Here is a 21,816-nt window from a genome sequence, read left to right on the forward strand (position 1 = left end):
AGGCACAATGTCCTGAGGCAGGAACTTTTAAGAGGATTTCAGAGAAATTTCAAACATGTGGATGTAGCCACAGCATAAAACACTAGGGCTAAAACTAGGTACAGAAAGGAGAGTAAGGTACTGGTCCAGGCTATGCTAAGGAATGTGACCTTTATCTAGTGGTCAGGGAGGCATCTAGAAAGGAAGAACCCTATCAATTAAAGTGAAAGCAGAAAATATGTGTATCTAAACAAGGACAATAGTAAGAAGCATAGAAAAGAAGATTATGGGGGTGCCTGGGTGGCTCAGTCGGTTAAGCGTCCGACTTCGGCTCAGGTCATGATCTCACGGTCTGTGAGTTTAAGCCCTGCGTTGGGCTCTGTGCTGACAGCTCAGAGCCTGGAGCCCTCTTTGGATTCTGTGTCTCCCTCTCTCTCTGCCCCTCCCCTGTTCATGCTCTGTCTCTGTCTCAAAAATAAATAAATGTTAAAAAAAAAAAAAGAAAAGAAGATTATGGAGGAGAATTTAGACATAGAACTTATAGTATCTATTTGCTAATTAGATGCAGAGGAGAGAAAGAAGTCAACCTTCACTACCCAATTTTTAGCTTAGGCAAATGGAATGATACTAATGCTATTTTATAATATCAGGAAAGTGAAAGTGTCCTCCAGTACTGTTTAACTGTCTCTGTGGTATTCTGGTAGTCATCCTTAAAGTACCTAAATCTTAACAAATAGCTTTTAGAATAGGAAAATGACTTATTAGTCATATGAAATAGAGGATAGATTTTTTTTTTCAGGTACAAGACATTATCTGTTCCAAGCTAATATTTTCACAAATAAGTATTATGTTATTTCTTTGAATCATTCAAAAGTCATGTTTATTTTTTTTAATTAAAATTTTTTTTTAAATATTTATTTATTTTTGACAGAGAGACAGAGTGTGAGCAGGGGAGGGGCACAGAGAGAGGGTGACACAATCTGAAGGAGGCTCCAGGCACTGAGCTGTCAGTACAAAGACCAGCGCAGAGCTTGAACCCACGAACCTTGAGATCATGACCTGAGCTGAAGTTGGACACTTAACTGACTAAGCCACCCAGGCACCCCAAAAGTCATTGGCTTCTTGAAAAGAGTAATACTGAAAATTTTCAACAGGATGAGGGAAAGACATGTGCTCTCTCTCCTTTGTTAAGAAACACTCACATCCCTGTTACCCATGGACCTTTGAAGAATGTTAGATAATGGAAAACAACAACAACAACAAATAGGTTGACTATTATTGCTGTAAGAAAAGGAGGCCAGAGAGATCCTTTACAAAGTGCTTTCCATCTCTGCTCCATCCAGAGTCTTTGAAGTGTATAGGTACAGTATATATGGGCATAGTGTATAGGTATAGTTTTAATCTCTGTCATTCAAATAACATTAAGGAAGATTCAAAGTAGGAAGTAGTGGAAAAAATAAATCCATTGTTTCTAGAGAGATTTTATCAATGTAGAAATTAGTATGAAACTACTCTTCTCTACTAAAAAAATGAAGATCAAGATAAATTGACAACCAGTGGCTTGTGAGGGTAGACTTGAAAATCGGCAGAAAACTGCTGACAAGTGTACCAGAAAGGTGATAACTGTGAAATAATGGTTTGAAGTAGACTAAGCATGAGGTAGAGCAGAAAGATGTTAAGTATGAGAATACTCTAAGAGAGGTTAGCAAAATTCATGGGACAACAAGTCAGTTCTTCTGGTATAGTCAAGGTAGTCAACAAGACCAGTAATGATGTAACCATGCCTTTGTGTTCTCCTTGTCTTTGTGGCTACAATGTCAAGGGCAATGCCCTTAAATGCACAGGGTGGCCTGACATTTGGGTGAAGAGCAATAGAGATCATACTTTTTTCGAGAGAAGATCCTAACAATAAATATGAAGGGAGTAAAGAACTTTCAGAAGGTACTCAACAGGCAAATATTTTAATTTATAAGCTAAGACAAGATGGTGAGGGGAAAGTTTAAGGAAGAATTAGCAGCAATAGTTAGGCTTACTAGGATGATGAGCTGCTGAAAAATTACAAAAACAGGTTTGAGAATCTTCACCCATTGGTGAGATTCAACGTTACTTAGTAGCAGACAACCAAGGTCAGTAATAAAAAGGCAAAATGTCCAGAACTATCACTTTACTTTAACTACAGCATTTAATCCTGGCCATATTCAGTGTGTGGTACACCAACCAGCTGGGTATCAGCTCAGATTACGTTAGAAATGAAGAGAATCCTGCCTCCCGTAAAAGATCTACTCAGTCAAAGTCTGTGTTTTCACAAGATTCCCAGGTAACTACTGGGCAAACTAAAGTTTGAGGAGCATTGGTATGAGAGACTTTACTAATGCCAGGTGAAAGATGATTCTGTGTTACATATTATAATTAATTTTATCTTGGCCTAAGTTATTAAAGTAAAACAGTAATTTTTAACCAATTTATTTTCAGTGACTTTTTCTATTCAAAGATTCATCTGAGAATGTGACCAATGCCTTAGGCACCCCTCTCCTATCCTACCCCCTCCTAAATGTGGATACAAATTTCAGAACATGACTTGAAGACCAGCCACAAACCCCAATTTAAGACTAAGTGTTTAAAAGAATCCCAAACATTCTTTTACAGAGCTATTAATTAGAAACCACCTGAATCCTGTGGACCCAATCTACCATCTGGCTGTTATCTTGGGGCCTAGCAGGGTTTGCTCTTAATAAAGGCTGTGAAGACACAGACATATGTTATATAATCAGTATCCTGATTTAAGAATTGGCAGGCAACCAAATCTGTGCATACCAACATGACAAACACAATGTCTGCAGTCAATAGGAATTACCAATTAAACATTTTAGTCACTTATAGTCATCTAAACATTTTGGTGGTATTATAAATCATTTCCAAGTTCTTGTTTACTAAATTATAATCCTTAAGGTTGTCATTATGGCTAGTATTTGTTGAGTATTATTTTGTAGGAAACTATTCCCCTTATCTCCATACCTCTGTGTCTTTTTATTTCTTCTTACAATAATTTATAGGGTAGGTATTTTTGCCGCTTGTTTACAAAGATGGAAAGTGAGTTTTATTGAGTTTAATAAATTGTCCAAAATCAGAGCTAAGAAGTTAATGGAAAGTAGCAGAGTCTGAACCCAAACCTAGGTCTAAATTACTACAAAACCTACATTTTGTACCTGCCAGGGTAAAGACTCCAAGAGTTTTTAGAATAAATTATTTAGAAACAATTCCACAAAACCAACTTTGTTTCACCATGTTCCCCCTTCCTATGCTCTCTTTTCCACAGAAAGTTCATCTTTTTTTCTTTTTAATTGGTAAAATCATTTATTCTGGGTTCATTCAATAAATTATCACTATAGTGATCAAATGAATTACTGTTTATCAAGCTTGTAAGGTGATTAATGTCAAGGGTTAAAAAACAAAATAACTTGGCTCATATAGATTGAGTGAAGTTGGAGAAAAGATATTTGATTTTAAATTAGATTAATTCTTTTACAGCAGGTGACGAGTTCATGAAGAAAAGCAAAATGCTGCAAACAGCTACAGGTCAAAAAGTTCTATCTAACTGGCTCTTCTCTGTTGACCTGACTTCATCACAGGTTGCTCACAAGTTGGGCTCTGATGCTTTAGTCACAAGTCGAACTATGTAGCCCAAATTATTTAACGCCAACACAGAGTCTTTCTAGGTCAAGAGCTGGAAGCACTACTCCATAGTCAGTAAATTTTAACATTTTTGAAGGCAAGTAGGGCGAGTAAGAATATTACTATCAATGTGCAAAAAGCCTGCCAGATGAATGTTTTTAAGTACATGCCCTCTACTCTGTGAGGGGCTGTTAGTCTTCATTTTCTCTAGTGATTATTATTCATGCCACATTTTTAAAAAGGTACAGTCTTTTTCTTGAAGCCACTTATTAGACTGAAAGAGTGTAAAGGAAGAAGGGAGAGAAAGTGGACAGACTCACATGCATTTGTGAACACTTTCCTAGAGGTTTAAACTTTGAATGACCCATAAAGGAGATTGCTTTGAGACTCTGACAGATCTTTTCCCCTGTATAGAATAATAATGGCCCCCTCCCGTTAGCACAGTGCTTTCAAGTTTGCCAAGCACATTTAACCTATGCAATACTCACACCAACCTGGGGACTCTTATCACCCTTTTTATTGAAAAGAAAATCAAGGTTTGAAGAAGCACTAATTTCCAGGGTTGCCCAGCCCATGAGTGATAAAGATTTCTAAAGGTGGGTTTCCCAGTCTCAGGTATCTTGTTGCCTCCCAACTAACAATACCACAAATGTTTACTTTGAACATGGTAGTTATTCTTGTCTCCAAGGTTGTTTCTATAGGATTATCTCATTTGCAATTCATTTCAAGAAAACAAACACACAGTGACTTTCTCTTGATGTTCAATGCATACAAAGGTTGAAAAAAAAAATCTTTGCACTCAAACGTCTTCTCATCTGGTAGAAGAAGAAGTTGCATAAATCATTAACTGCAACCCAACATATTCCCTTACTATATTTACCATGCCTTCTTAGAAATATGTGTGAATGATCTTGGAGCTGATTTTTGATGATACAATCTCAGCATTTGGGGATACTGTTCCTACACAAAATTATTAACCAAGCCTCTAATCAAAGTTATAGATGCTCTCCTTTAGCATTCCTATTTTCAATGTTGTTGCAAACAAACACCAAATTTTTGGTATTTTAAATTCTTTAACATAAACATTATGTTTAGTTCTCTAAAGCAACTGCTTGTTTTTTAAAGTAAATATAACATAAAATATCCAATAGTTACACAAATGTTGCTACATAAGCAAAGAGAGAACCTGCCTAAACAAAATGTGTCCTAGCAAGTAGTGCCATCTGGGAATGGTTCCTAATAATCAAATTCTTCGGAAATGTGGGCAGGAGTCTCCCTGCGCATTGCTGGGCACTGTGATCCAGTGTGAACTTTTCACATCATGAAAAACACACAAAGATGTTGACTTGTTGGAATGTTCCCAAGACCACATGGTAAAAGAGGTCGCAAGTGGAAGTCTCCTTCTCTGCTCACTAATCTAGTGAGTTGGGATTACCCAACAAGTAGTTACTGAGTAGCTTCTATTTTGTAGGCATCACCTCAGGCAAAAAAAAAAAAAATTGCATTGTGGTAAGGAAGACAGACTGTTAAGAAGGAATCAAATGAACACCCATAAATACACAAATAAAAGATAGTAATTAGTTCCTATACAGCCAATTAAAATAAGGTTATTCTTGGCAGTGACTTTAGATCCCAAGCGAATGATGTTAAAGTGAGCCACACATGGCTGCTTATGAAGACCGGTGGGGAGAGAAGTCAAGGCAATAGACAAGATGGTGGAAAAGCCCAAAGACAGGAATGAACTTAGAATGTGCTGAGGAAAAGAAAAGAACCCACAAAAACCCCACACATGACTTGAGGAACTGGGTGAATGGTTATGCCAATATTGCAACAGGGTACAATGGGAAGACACAGGTTTTTATAGGACACATTAAGAATTCTTTAGTGATCTTACAAAGTTTGAGATGCCTGACAGACATTGGAGGAGAGTGGAAGAGTGTAAAGGATAAAAGAAGGGAGTACATGCTAGCTGAGGAACCTTAGTGGCCTAGTGTACTGGTGCTCCCCATTTGACTTAAGAGACTCTTGAATTTCAAAGAGAAAACTGAAGGAGATTGGTAGGAAAGGATGTAGTTGGTGGGAGACAGGCACAGAAGCAGAGAGAACAAGGCTGACTAATACAATGGAGAAGAAACATCTTATTGAAGAATAAGGAGTTTGTGCCTCTCAACAGTCTGGTTTAATTTTAAAGACAGAAAACCTCTCTATTTGTGGGTGGGAGAGCTGGACTTTACCAGAAAACTGGATATTAAAATCTACTGCGTGCCTTCTTTTTCAAATAACAAAAACGTCTATATGTTCCCTCTGTGTCCCCCAGCAACATGCTTACATTTTAGCAATGCTAAAAAAACAAAACTAAAAACAACAACATGATACAATGAGCATGAACTCTGTACCAGTCTTACCCTATTAATCTGTTCTTCATATTACAGCCAAAATGCTTTTTCTAAGTTGCAAATCTGAACAAGACATGTACTTCTGAAATCCTTTCATTGTCTCTTATTTGTCTTCACAGAGAGTTAAACTCCTCACCACATCCCACCAGGTCCTGTATGCTGGTCCCTGCTAGTTTTTCCAGCCTCTCTTCTTGCTATGTCTTGTTCATAGGGCCTGCTGAGTGTGATTTTCGTAAACGTACCTTGTACTCACTCTAACTGCTAACACTCTGTCCTCTGCCAGGACATGAAAGAGATGTTTCTTGCTCATCTCTTCCCAGAACTAACTCCTACTTATACTTCAGGTTTTGGTCAAGATAACACTTCCTCAGACTAAGTGCCACTAGAAAGCCTACCTTGCTCCCATGTCCCAAATCTGATTTAGGTGCTTTTCCTCTAAACATTCTATCATCATTAGACTTGACCACCCCATACTTCTTGTGGCTACCCTCCATAATTTTGTTGAGGGCAGGGACCGTGGCTGTCTTGTTCACTGCTATATACTCCACACTGAGTATAGTGATGGACATTTAGCATCTAGGAGCTCAAAATATACTGTTGGACAAATGCAAAGAAAATTTGCTACTCGACTATAAGTTCCTAGAGGACAGGAACTCTAGACTGGTTTCCAGGGCTCTAACTCTAATCATAGTGTGAGTGCTCAAAGGATATGGATAGAATTTTTAAACTTAGAGTTCTATTTTAAAGAGCTCTATTTCCCTTAGAAGATTTAGACTGACTGAGAGCAGAGTTCATGACAAATAGCTTTGCCATGGTCTTTTTAAAAACTGGTCAGATTCTAATTTTCATAACCATGGGTACAATTTCCAAGTCTACCTAGACAAATTGCTGGACTAATTCTACTCACTCAGGCCTTCAATATGGTCTGCTTTGGTAAATGAACTGCCATAAGGTATTCCTGCATCTGAGCATTGTCCTACAAGTGAAATACTTATTATGATCCTGCAACGTAGACAACTTGATTAAAAATGTATGCTTTTAGGGCTTTTAAAAGACTTTGAGATCTATATTTCCCAATAATGTAGAAATACGTTTTAGAACTAATCACTGCAATGTTCTATTCCATCAGTTCTTTACATTTAAGATCAAGAAATTAACATCACAATTTACTTAAAACATGTGTTCAAAGAGGTATAAATATTTGTAATTACCTTCTAATGCATATTTCATATCCTGAGCAAAAAGGGTCCACATAATTTCAGCGCTTATTTTTCCCATGTTCAGTTCTTGAGGAAACCTAAAACCAAACACATATATTAGTGCATCAAAAAGAGAAATGTGCCTAAAAAACAGCTTTACATATATGCCACAGTAATTGTTATATACCTCATAGATACTTTTATTTATGAAATTTTTCTTTATAAACTTTCATAGGGAAAAAGCCACATACCAGAGTACAGAAATAAACACAATTATTTGGTGCTGGGAAAACAGACTCCGTAGCATTAGCACCAAAGTGGTGCTTGGGGCTCGTGATGGATGTCTTAGGCTATGTGTTTGTTTGTTCTAAAAAGCCCTTTAGTTTGGTCAAGCACTCTATTTTCATATAATTCAATTTTAAAGATAGGGCATATGATTCTGAGTACCTGGTACTGCATAACAACAAAACAACACCTTGCATTCATCTGTTAGCCATTTTCCTTAAAGCAAGCTTGAGTGCTTCCACTCTCTATTTGCTTAAAATAAATTATCTCCAGAAAGGCTCCTCACTTCTTGTAAAATGGCCCACTGTGAACCCATTAATCAGGACTCTAGAATTTCCAAGCAGCTCTGTGTTTTAGGTCAAATAAACTTTAGGACTAAGATTACTATGGCTGCTAAATACCCATTCTGTTTGGATGGGTTTCAATCTTATGATAAAGCTCCTAGTAATATAAGCCCAACGAAGATAATGACCAAGTCTTTTCATTATACGGAAAACACCACATGCCAATATGTTAAGACTGAAAGTACTTTCTTTTCTCACAAATATTTAATATATACACGCATATAAAAATAATATATACTAAGAGACAAAAAAATACATTAAGGAACAAAAATAGCTCTCACATTCACTTATATTTTTGAGTTTAAATCAAAATAGAGTAACACTCCTGAATGAGATAGAAAGTGTTATCTAAGTTAATATGACCTCAATATGACCTCAAATAAGAAAAACACCACCACCAACAACACTGACACTACATAAGACTATTCTAGCCCCACTTGCCACGAAAAGTAGGCATGTTTCATCACATATTCCTTACCGACTGCCATCTATCAATTTGCCTAATAATGTCAATTGATATTTTAAAACTAACATGCAGAATCTGTACATTTATCAAGTAAACTCAGAACACCTTCTATGATAAAAAAAATATATATAACCTAAATGTATACAAATTTGTTTTCAATATTAAATTTTACTCTATTGATATAAAAATAACTTTGGGCGAGTAATTTATTTCAACAGTTTTCATTCGTGGATAGCTACTAACATCACAATTTGTGGCATATTAATTTTTATGTAACAATTATGCAGTGACAAAATTGTAATTAATATGACATAATGAGAATGCTTTAAACTCATAAAAGGAGGAAATTAATTTTTTGAATCAAGAACAAAGAACATATTAATTCACTTTATAGTATTCTGATATTTAAAAAAAGATATAATACAAAAAGAAAACTAACAAATAATATCTCTCACAAAAATACTTGCAAAATTCTCAGTAAAAAATGGCAAACTCAATCCTTCAATATATAAAAAGGGTAATACATCATGATCGAGAGAAGTTAATGTCCAAAATGCAATGTCAGTTCTACATTAAAAAATGAATAAATGTAATTTATTATATCAACAGACTAAAGAGAAAAACTTATTATCTCAATAGATCCAGAAAAAGTATCTGACAAAGCTCAACATTCATTCGTGATAAATAAACTAAAGCTCTGAAAATTAGAAAGTAGAGGGAACTCAACCTTATAAAAAGAATCTGCAGAAACCTACAACTAACATTTTAGTTAATAGTCTCAAGCTAATATCAGAATCAAAGCAGTGATATTTACAGTCACTACTTCTATTAAACATTATACTAGTGTTCCTAAAGATTGAAAAAGGCAAGAAAAAGAAATAAGACAAGAGGAAAATAGACATATAGCAAAGAAAGAAATAAAATTCTAGGGCAGACACATGATAATCTATGTGAAGAATCCTAAAAATAACCTAGAAAAAAGCTATTAATTTGGTTCAGAGGGTCACAGAATGTAAAGTCAATACACAAAATTATTTCTATATACTAGCAATGAACCACTGGAAATTGAAATTAAAATAATGGTATCATTCAAAATAGCAGAAAAAATTATCAAATACTTAGGTATAAATGTAAAAACATATGTACAAGATTTATAAGAAGAAAACTACAAAGTACTGAGGAGAGACACCAAATAAAACCTAAATGGAGAAATATGTTATACTTAAGGATGGATATACTAGATATTGTTAGAATGTCATTTTTTTCCAAATTGATTTATAGATTCAATGAATCTCAATCAGAATTCCAGCAGGATTTTTTTGTGTGTGGAAACTGACAAAGTGACTGTAAAATTTACTTGGTAAAGCAAAAGACTAAGAAGAACAAAAAATAATATAGATTTCAAGACAAAAGCCTTTGGGAGATAGGATTAGGAAGATGGTGGCATAGGAGGACGCTGGGCTCACCTCGTCCTGCTGATCGCTTTGATTCCACCCACATCTGCCTAAACAACCCAGAAAACTGCCAGAAGACTAGCTGAAGGGACTCCCTGGAGCCAAGCATAGACAAGAGGCCCATGGAAGAGGGTAGGAAGGGCTGAGAGGCAGTGCGCACTACACGGACTGGTGGGAGGGAACTGGGGCAGTGGAGGGGCAGCCCTCCTGGCAAGGCAGAGCCCCAAAAGTCTGGCTGGCAAAAGCGGAGGGGCTGGACTGCGTGAGTTCTGACAGCCAGAGGGACTTAACATCTGGAATGTTAAAAGTCAACACCTCTGCTCTCGGAGTGCGAGGAGAGCGAGAGGACACCAGGAGGGAGAGGTGTTGAGCCCTGGGAGGCAGAGCTCAGCTCAGTGGGGAACAAAGGCACTGGCAAGCACCATTTCCCTCTCCCATCCCCTGGCCAAAATTCCAAAGGGAACCAGTTCCCCTCACCGAACTTGCTTGCACCGCACAAACGCCCAACGCTGTGCTTCTGTGGATCCATCCCTCTGATGGGCCTGCTTCCCTCTGGGTGCTGTAGGGCCCCTCCCTCAGGGGACCACATACAGCAAAGCCAGCTAAGCCTGCCCCTCCAACCCCTGTGCACCTTGTGCATCTACCCCGGCTAATACGCCAGATCCCATAGAAGCAGCACCACAAGCCTGGCAGTGTGCAAGTAGCCCAGACAGGGGCCATCCCACTCCACAGTGAGTCCTGCCTCTGAGAAAGGGGAAGATAAGGTACACACCAGTCTGACTGTGGACCCAGTGGTGGGCTGGGGGTAGATTTCAGGTCTGACTGCAGCCCTGCCCACCAACACAAGTTACTCCAGACAATACAGGGGAAGTGCCCTGCAGTTTGGAGCTATGCAGGGACTACCAAAATGATAAAATGGAAGAAATGTCCTCAAAAGAAACTCCAGGAAATATCAACAGCTAACAAATTGATCTAAAATGATTTAAGCAATATAACAGAACAAGGATTTAGAAAAATAGTCATAAAATTAAACACTGGGCTTGAAAAAAGCATACAGGACATCAGAATATCTATTGCTACAGAGATCAAGGGACTAAGAAATAATCACGAGGAGCTAAAAAATGCTATAAATGAGGAGCAAAATAAAACGGAGGCAGACACACCACGGATTGAAGAGGCAGAGGAGAGAATAGGTGAATTAGAAGATAAAATTATGGAAAAAGAGGAAGCTGAGAAAAAGATTAAAAAAATCCAGGAGTATAAGGGGAGAACTAGAGAACTAAGTGATGCAATCAAAGGGAACAATATCCGTAACATAGGAATTCCAGAAGAAGAAGAAGAGAGAGAAAGGGGCTGAAGGTGTACTTGAACAAATCATAGCTGAGAACTTCCCTGATCTGGGGAACAAAAAAGGCATTGAAATCAAAGAGGCACAGAGAACTCCCTTCAGACATAACTTGAATCAATCTTCTGCATGACACGTCATAGTGAAACTGGCAAAATACAGGGATAAAGAGAAAATTCTGAAAGCAGCTAGGGATAAAAAACCCTAACTTACAAAGGTAGACACATAAAAGTGGTAGCAGACCTATCTACTGAAACTTGGCAGTCCAAAAAGGAATGGCAGGAAATCTGCAATGTGATGAACAGAAAAAATATGCAGCCGAGAATCCTTTACCCACCAAGTCTCTCATTCAGAATAGAAGGAGAGATACAAGTTTCCCAAACAAACAAAAACTGAAGTAATTCGTCACCACTAAACCAGCCCTACAAGAGATCCTAAGGGGGAATCTGTGAGTGAAATGTGGCAAGGACCACAAAGTACCAGAGACATCACTACAAGCATGAAACCTACAGACATCACAATGACACTAAACCCATATCTTTCTATAATAACACTGAATGTAAAGGGACTAAATGTTCCAACCAAAAGATACAGGGTACCAGAATGGATAAAAAAAAAACAAGACCCATCTATTTTCTGTCTGCAGAGACTCATTTTAGACCTGAGGACACCTTTAGATTGAAAGTGAGGGGATGGAGAACTATCTATCATGCTACTGGAAGTCAAAAGAAAGCTGGAGTAGCCATACTTATATCAGACAAACTAGACTTTAAATTAAAGGCTGTGACAAGAGATGAAGAAGGGCTTTATATAATAATTACAGGGTCTATCCATCAGGAAGAGCTACCAATTATAAATGTTTATGTGCCGAATATGGGAGCCCCCAAATATATAAAACAATTAATCACAAACATAAGCAACCTTATTGATAAGAATGTGGTAATTGCAGGGGACTTTAATACCCCACTTACAACAATAGATAGATCATCTAGACAAAGGATCAATAAAGAAACAAGGGCCCATGATACATTGGATCAGATGGACTTGACAGATATATTTAGAACTCTGCACCCCAAAGCAAAAGAATATACTTTCTCCTCGAGTGCACATGGAACATTCTCCAAGATAGATCACATACTGGGTCACAAAACAGCCCTTCATAAGTGTAAAAGAAGTGAGATCATACTATGCACACTTTCAGACCACAATGCTATGAAACTTGAAATCAACCACAGGAAAAAGTCTGGAAAACTTCCAAAAGCATGGAGATTAAAGAACACCCTACTAAAGAAGGAATGGGTCAACCAGACAATTAGAGAAGAAATTAAAAAAAATATATGGAAACAAATGAAAATGAAAATACAACAATCCAAACACTTTGGGATGCAGCGAAGGCAGTCCTGAGAGGAAAATACATTACAATCCAGGCCTATCTAAAGAAACAAGAAAAATCCAAATACAAAATCTAACAGCACACCTAAAGGAAATAGAAGCAGAACAGCAAAGACACCCCAAACCCAACAGAAGAAGAGAAATAATAAAGATCAGAGCAGAAAAAAACAATATAGAATCTAAAAAAACTGGAGAACAGATCAATGAAACCAAGAGTTGGTTTTTTGAAAAAAATAAACAAAATTGATAAACCTCTAGCCAGGCTTCTCAAAAAGAAAAGGGAGATGACCCAAATAGATAAAATCATGAATGAAAATGGAATTATTACAACCAATCCCTCAGAAATACAAGCAATTATCGGGGAATACTATGAAAAATTATAGGCCAACAAACTGGACAACATGGAAGAAATGGACAAATTCCTAAGCTCCCACACACTTCTAAAACTCAAACAGGAAGAAATAGAAAACTTGAACAGACCAATAACCAGCAAAGAAATTGAATCAGTTATCAAAAATCTCCCAAAAAGTAAGAGTCCAGGACCAGACGGCTTCCCTGGGGAATTCTATGAGACATTTAAAGCAGACATAATATCTATCCTCAAGCTGTTCCAAAAAATAGAAAGGGAAGGAAAACTTCCAGACTCATTCTATGAAGCCAGCATTACTTTGATTCCCAAACCAGACAGAGACCCAGTAAAAAAAGAGAACTACAGGCCAATATCCCTGATGAATATGGATGCAAAAATTCTCAATAAGATACTAGCAAATCGAATTCAACAGCATATAAAAAGAATTATTCACCATGATCAAGTGGGATTCATTCCTGGGCTAAAGGGCTGGTTCAACATTTGCAAAGCAATCAATGTGATACATCACATTAATAAAATAAAAGATAAGAACCATATGATCCTGTCAATCGATGCAGAAAAAGCATTTGACAAAATTCAGCATCCTTTCTTAATAAAAACCCTCGAGAAAGTCGGGATAGAAGGAACATACTTAAACATCATAAAAACCATTTATGAAAAGCCCACAGCTAACATCATCCTCAATGGGGAAAAACTGAGAGCTTTCCCCCTGAGGTCAAGAACATGACAGGGATGTCCACTCTCACCGCTGTTGTTTAATATAGGGTTGGAAGTTCTAGCAACAGCAATCAGACAACAAAAGGAAATCAAAGGCATCAAAATTGGCAAAGATGAAGTCAAGCTTTCACTTTCTGCAGATGGCATGATATTATACATGGAAAACCTGATAGACTCCACCAAAAGTCTGCTAGAACTGATACATGAATTCAGCAAAGTCGCAGGATACAAAATCAATGTATAGAAATCAGTTGCATTCTTATAGACTAATAATGAAGCAACAGAAAGACAAATAAAGAAACTGGTCCCATTCACAATTGCACCAAGAATCATAAAATACTGAGGAATAAACTTAACCAAAGATGTAAAAGAGCTGTATGCTGAAAACTATAGGAAGCTTATGAAAGAAATTGAAGAAGATACAAAGAAATAGAAAAACATTCCATGCTCATGGATTGGAAGAATAAATATTGTTAAAATGTCAATACTACCCAAAGCAATCTATGCATTCAATGCAATCCCAATCAAAATTGCACCAGCATTCTTCTCAAAGCTAGAACCAGCAATCCTAAAATTTGTATGGAACCACAAAAGATCCCGAATAGCCAAAGTAATATCAAAGAAGAAGACCAAAGTGGGAGGCATCACGATCCCAGATTTTAGCCTCTACTACAAAGATGTAATAATCAAGACAGCATGGTATTGGCACAAAAACAGACACATAGACCAATGGAATAGAATAGAGACTCCAGAATTGGACCCACAGGTGTATGGCCAACTAATCTTTGACAAACCAGGAAAGAATATCCAATGGAAAAAAGAGACTCTTTAACAAATGGTGGTGGGAGAACTGGACAGCAACATGCAGAAGAATGAAATTAGACGACTTTCTTACACCATTCACAAAAATAAACTCAAAAATGGATAAAGGATCTGAATGTGAGACAGGAAACCACCAAAACCCTAGAGGAGAAAGAAGAAAAAAAACCTCTCTGATTCAGCTGCAACAATTTCTTACTTGACACATCCCCAAATGTCAGGGAATTAAAAGCAAAAATGAACTATTGGGACCTCCTCAAGATAAAAAGCTTCTGCATTGCAAAGGAAACAATCAACAAAACTAAAAGGCAACCAACGGAATGGGAAAAGATATTTGCAAATGACATATCGGACAAAGGGCTAGTATCCAAAATCTATAAAGAGCTCACCAAACTCCACACCCGAAAAACAAAGAATCCAGTGAAGGAATGGGCAGAAAACATGAATAGACACTTCTCTAAAGAAGACATTCAGATGGCCAACAGGCACATGACAAGATGCTCAATGTCACTCCTCATCAGGGAAATACAAATCAAAACCACACTGAGATACCACCTCATGCTAGTCAGAGTGGCTAAAATGAACAAATCGGGAGACTATAGATGCTGGAGAGGATATGAAGAAATAGGAACCCTCTTGCACTGTTGATGGGAATGCAAACTGGTGCAGCCGCTCTGGAAAACAGTGTGGAGGTTCCTCAAAAAATTAAAAATAGATCTACCCTATGACCCAGCAATAGCACTTCTAGGAATTTACCCAAGGGATAGAGAAGTGCTGATGCATGTTAAAAGTTTACAGCAGCACTTTTAACAATAGCCAAATTATGGAAAGAGCCTAAATGTCCATCAACTGATGAATGGATAAAGAAATTGTGGTTTATATACACAATGGAATACTATGTGGCAATAAGAATGAAATATGGCCTTTTGTAGCAACATGGGTGGAACTGGACATTGTTATGCTAAGAGAAATAAGTTATACGGAGAAAGACAGATACCATATGTTTTCATTCTTATGTGGATCCTGAGAAACTTAACAGAAGACCATTGGGGAGGGAAAGGGGGTAAAAAAAGTTAGAGAGGGAGGGAGCCAAACCATAAGAGACTCTTAAAAAATGAGAATAAACTGAGGGTTGATGGGGGGTAGGAGGGAGGGGAAGGTCGGTGATGGGCATTGAGGAGGGCACCTGTTGGGATGAGCACTGGGTGTTGTATGGAAACCGATTTGACAATAAATTTCATATTAAAAATAATTTTACAAAACCCAGAACATTTACATCTCCATGTCTTCACAGCTTACAATGAAATATAGTAATTAAGACAGTCCATCTTCAAATACAAGGTTAATTCATTTTCAATAAGATATTATGGTAATTAAATAGGGAAAGGGTAGCTTCAACAAGTTCTGCTAGGGTAACTGGATATCCATATGCAAAAAAATAAAGAGAATTCGACCCATACTTCACAACATATAAAAAAAATACCTCAAAATGGACCACCTACCTAAATATAAATATACCTACCTAAATATAAAACCTTAAACTATAAAACTTCTAAAAGAAAGAGTAAAAAATCTTTATGAGTTTGCATTAGGCAGTGGTTGCTTAGATGTGAGGCAAAAAATTCAAAGCATACTCATAAATTAGACTTCATGAAAATTAAAGTCTGTTTTTTAGAAGGTACTGTTGAGAAAATAAAAAGATATGCAACAATATAGGAGAAAACAGTTTGCAAGACACATATATGATAAAGGAATTTTACCCAGAATATATAAATTACTCTCTAATGTCAATAATTTTAAAAAAATGGGCAAAGGATTTCAAAGACACTTCAGCAAGGAAGGTAATTAGATGAAAAATAAGCACATGACAATGTGCTCAACATTAGCCTTTAGGTACTTTCAAATTAAAACTATAATGTGATACCACTATATGTCTACTAGAACAGCTTGAAAATAAAAGAAACAGAACAAAAGCTAACAATACCAAAGGCTAGCAACGTTGTAGAGGAGCTAGAACGTGGATACATTTTGGCTGACAAAATGTTAGAATCAGACTGGAAAACAATTTGGCAATTTCTTATAAAGGTAGATATATGTTTAACTAATAGTCTCCTTCTAGGTATTTATCAAAGAGAAATGCAACCATAATTGCAACAAAAGCTGTACATATTGCTTAATTCTTAATCACCTAAAATTGCAACATCAATGTCTTTCAACTAATGAAAGGATAAATCAATGGAGACAGATTCACAGAATGGAATTTTTTAAGCAATAAAAAGGAATAAAGTACCAATACATGTAACAATGCACACGAGTACCAATTGAATTATGTTCAATGAAAAAAGCTATAGTCAAAGGCCTACATACCACGATTCCAATACATTATCAAAAAGGCAAAAATACAGAGAAAGAAAACTTATGAGTGGTTGCCAGTGACTTGGGTGTAAAGAGGGGTTGACTACAAAGGAGTGTGAAGAAATTTGGGGGTGATAAATATATTTTATATTTTAGTGTTAGTAGTTACATCACTATGTGTTTTTTATTTCATCAATTTCTGCTCATTATTTCCTAACATCCATTTTCTTTAGGTTTAATAAATTGTTTCTTGTTTAAATTCTTAAGAATGATACTTAAATAAGTAATTTGGGAGATTTTTTCCAATCTAATGTGTATTTAAGGTATAAATTTCTTTCAGGAACTGCATTTAGCTGTATCCTAATAATATTATATTATATATTCATATTAATCCAATCAAAATATTTCAAATTTTTAATTTTGATTTTTTTCTATTTTGGAATATATGCAATATTAATGTTCTAATATCTTTTTTTATTGAAGTATTGTTGACATAATGTTATGTTATGTTCAGGTGTACAACATAATGATTCAGTATCTCCCTACATTATGCTCTGCTCTGCTCACTGTCACTATGGATCACAATGTTCACCAGACAACCCTATTCCAGTATCACTGACTATATTTCCTATACTTTACCTTTCATCCCTGTGACTTATACACTCCCTAACTGGAAGTCTGTGCCTCCCACACCCTATCACCAATTTTGCCCATTGCCCCATACTCCTCCCCTCTGACAACCATCAGTTTATTGTCTGTATTTATAGGTCTGTTTCTGCTTTTTGCTTGTTCATTTTGTTTTTTTTAGATTCCACATGTAAGTGAAACCATATGTTATTTATCTAATCTTGATTTCTTAACTTCAGCTATTTGGATTTCCTAATATCTTTTTGTTGCTGTTTTCTCCTTAATTAAACTAAGGTCAAAGAGCACATTTTGAAAGATTCCATTCTTTTGAAATTTGTTGAGATTTACTTTATACCCCATCATATAGTTAACTTTTGTAAACCATCTTTATTTTACATCTTTTGTGTCCTTGAACTTCATTGTGGTTATTTTCTTCTGTACCATCTTCATGTTTACTAATTCTTTCCTTAGCTCTAAATTATTATTAATTTCATTGTTGTAGTTTTTAGTCTAGAATTTCTTTCTGATCCTTTCAGTAGTTTCAAGGTCAGAGCTGAATTTTTTCATTGTGTTATTTAATTTCTTAATATACCAATCAAAATTATAATATATGAGTCTCTAAATTCTATTATATTAATCTCTTATAATACCTGCTTATTTTTGATTGAATGAAAGACATTGCTTGTGAAAGATGTCTATACAATTTAAGTCTGTGGATGATGTTAGTATTTTTCAGAAAGGATTCATGTTTCTTCTGGAAGCTGTATTTTAGGTTTTGAGAGAGATGACCTTTCTCCATTCACGAACTGAATTCACTCAAACTGGATCTGTATTTTATTCACGCTCACTCCTAGCATGTATCCCTTCCTAGCCCCATATGTATGACTTGGATGTTCACCTCGACCCACCACTTCATAGGGCCTGAATTTCAATTATTCTCCTGTTCTTGTGTTCACCTTTCTGTTTTTCAGCTGCTACTCTTTGTCTAGTTTCTCAAGTTCTCAGTCTTTGTCTCTCGGTGTATCAGCTGATGCTTGTAGGAGAGAGAGTCATCACATATCCAACACACTTTCCTACTAAACATGTGCATACATCATAAGAAATTCATGGAGAGAAAACATATCAGTTAATGGAAGAAAGAAGTTGTGTACCCCAGTTAATAGTTATAATTACCACATGAAATAACCCTAAAAGTGATTTCTAAAATATATTTTCATTTAATTTGGAAGCTTCAATGAAATAACTTCAAAACAAAAATTCTAAAAACTGTCTCAGAATTTTCTCAAGTGTAGAACCAATCTATGTCAAGTTTGATTTTCACTGTTGAAAAACTTTGTGTTTTTCATTAATCATTAGTATTAAATCATTAGTATTAAATCCTCAACAATGCAAAACTTAAACCAACCAAACAACCATTTAAAATAAAAACAACACATTAGACAAAGATACGCAAGATGTATTAAGAGCAAATGGATAATATTAATATAAAGGGAACTGGTACAAATCTACAGGAAAAAGATGAATATTAGAAAAAAGTGGCTAATGGGATGAATGGTCAATTTAAAAAGAAAAACACAAAGCTTATTAAACCTAATGAAATTTTCATTAAAATAGTGAAAAATTTTATTGAAAACATTCAGATTAGAAAACATTAAACAATGGTAAAAAACTTAGGACATGTTTTAATCTGTTTTTCAAAAGTCATCTCATGACTCTGTACAGGCTTCCAAATCGTATGCAATTCCAACATCTGTGTTACTCCCATTCCCTTTTGTCCTGAACCCCAGGAGTCCCCTCTATGGGATGCATCATCCTGATGTTGTATGAGATGACAGAATATTATGTAACTATCAAAGAGAATAAGAAGATCTGCTTGTATTGAGACAAAAAAAGATGCCTAGCAGGTAGTGTTATGTGAACAAAGCAAATTACAGATTAGTATACATAATATGATTCCATATTTTGTAAAAAATATATTGATGCCTGTATATGTAATATTCATATAATAAACACTATTAAATGAATACCTATGCTTATATGTGCAGAAAACATTAGTTGAAAAAAATACACCCAGCTATTGAAAATTGGTAAGGTTTAGGTGAGGGGGTTCTTATGTTCATTTATTATCTTCACAAAAATGATGCATAAAGATGACAACTTTTATTTTCTGCTTTACACCATCCTATGAAGCTAAATAAGATTATTTTTGTAATCCTAAATTTTTTTTAATTATTTCTCTTTTGAAATAAAATTAATGGGAATTTTATCAAATATGTAATTAACATTTTTTTTCTCACATTCTTATTTAAAAAATGAGGGATTGGTGGTCAGGATTTGAGCCTGAATCTACTACCCCAAGTTCATGATCTCTCCAATAAAGAGAAGACATTCAACAAATTTTTATACTAAGAGATACTAAGCTAGCTTTGATTACATTCATTTTAGACTCAAGAACATTAGAGATTTAAAAATATGTCCTAAAACACGAAACAAATGAAAGGCAGAGTCAGAAATAGAACTTAGCTTCTCAACCATATTTTTCATTCTTTTTTTTATGACAGTAACAAAAATTCCTAAGCATTGAAAATGTCTTCATAGCTAATTTTGACTTTTTTGTATTAGTCTATTAATTTTGCCTAAAATTATTTATAATTCAAATTATTAGCTTCATATTTTATACAACAGTCCCTCTTTAAATCTCAAGATGTACTCCTTGCTAAGCTCCATTTTTATGCAGAAAACAATCTTTGAGGTCTGACATATTTTCTGATATCTGTTCTAGAAGTTGTTTTACTAAACAGTGTATTATGATATACTGGTTTCAAATTTGGTTGTACTTACCATTACCTAAGGAGATAATGGATATCTTATGCTAGAAACAACAACAAACAAAACCTCAAAGCTTGATTATTTATTTAATAGTTATACAGGTTCTTCTGATGTCCATATTTTTTTATTTTACTTTGCTACTTCTCTATGGTGCATTTCAAAATATTTCTCTGGCTCTTCCTTTTAATTTTTAAAGTTTATTTATTTTGAGAGAGAGAGAGAGCACACGCACATGAGCAGGGGAGAGGCAGAGAGAGAAGGAGACAGAGAACTCGAAGCAGGCTCCACACAGAGCCTGAAGCAGAGCTCAAACTCACAAACCATGAGATCATGACCTGAGTGAAATCAAGAGCCAAAATCACACTTAACCCACTGAGCCACCCAGGGGCCCCTCTATGGCTTTTTATTATATATAATCTAGTTAAATAATAAGAAAAAAACAACACTATTTAGTCCTGAATCTGGATAGCAAACTACATCATCAACCTCTGCCACAATCTATAGCATCTTCTCCCTTCCACAATTCTGTGGATTCTTCCTTTGATACACCAGTGAAATCTGCTGTCCCACCCCCATTCCTACTGTCACATTCCTTATTCAAGTCTTAACCTTCACTTGCCTCAAGAACTGTACTAGTTTATCTATTTGCCTCCATTTCCCCCTCTTCCAGTACACTTCTACATTTACCACCTCAGTTACCTTTAAGAACACAGACTGTAATATTTCAAACCACTGTTTTAAAATCATCAATTGCTTGTTACACTTCATTAGCATAGAAAAGTATCAATTCATTTAAAGTTACTTTCTTGGCCAGTGATGATTTCATCCCACCTTCTATCTCTACTCTCCAATATTTTCCATGCTCTACCCGCCAAGATTACTTACAATTTCTCAACATATGTGATATCCCGCATCTTCTGACCATTTTCTCCATCTATTCTCTTTCCTCCTGAATTTCCATTTGATCATAACTTCCCCCTCTTCCTTCAAACCACAGTTCAAATATCACGTCTTGCTAAAGTCCTCTGTTGTACTCAAGGCAGAATTAACACTGATTACTTAGCTATGAAGGACAAGGGCAAAGGGTACAATGACTATAAACTGCATCATAGCTCTCTTACTATTAGGATTGGTGCTTTTACTATATAAATTCTATAATTTTACTGATAACATAAGATTTAACTTAGTATAATTTTATTGACATTTGTTTTATAGTTCAAAACTGATACAAAGTATTTATTTTTTCTTTGATTAATTTTGTTTAGCATTAGAAGACAATTCCTCTCCATTTAGAATCTCTTCACTACCCAATATTATACAGTCTTCTAAATATAATATATATTAATTTATTTAATATAATATATATATTTATGTATATATACCACATGTATGTGTGTATATTATATATTCTCTCCACATGATTTAACATGATATAAACACCTCTAGAAGCCAAGATATAACCTGGTGAAAAAAAATCTGCAAAGCTAATAGTTTCTACAACAACTTCTTTGCTCCTAACTACCTAGAGGAAAAAAAGATGAAAAATTCCCAACTATCAGCAAAATAC

At 35.6% G+C, this 21,816-nt stretch overlaps 1 protein-coding gene across 6 annotated transcripts in view; it reads right to left on the reverse strand.

Moving 5' to 3' along the window:
* The window catches only part of UNC13C (unc-13 homolog C), a 614,642-nt gene that overhangs the window by 176,422 nt on the left and 416,404 nt on the right, over nt 1–21,816 (reverse strand). For all 6 annotated transcript variants that reach the window (XM_058737680.1, XM_058737682.1, XM_058737681.1 and 3 more), the window contains exon 22: nt 7,259–7,344. In XM_058737680.1, the coding sequence (XP_058593663.1) occupies nt 7,259–7,344 (86 nt within the window). The remainder of the gene's footprint in view (nt 1–7,258; nt 7,345–21,816) is intronic.

This window comes from Neofelis nebulosa, chromosome 7, assembly GCF_028018385.1.
Source record: "Neofelis nebulosa isolate mNeoNeb1 chromosome 7, mNeoNeb1.pri, whole genome shotgun sequence".
Taxonomy (NCBI): domain Eukaryota; kingdom Metazoa; phylum Chordata; class Mammalia; order Carnivora; family Felidae; genus Neofelis; species Neofelis nebulosa.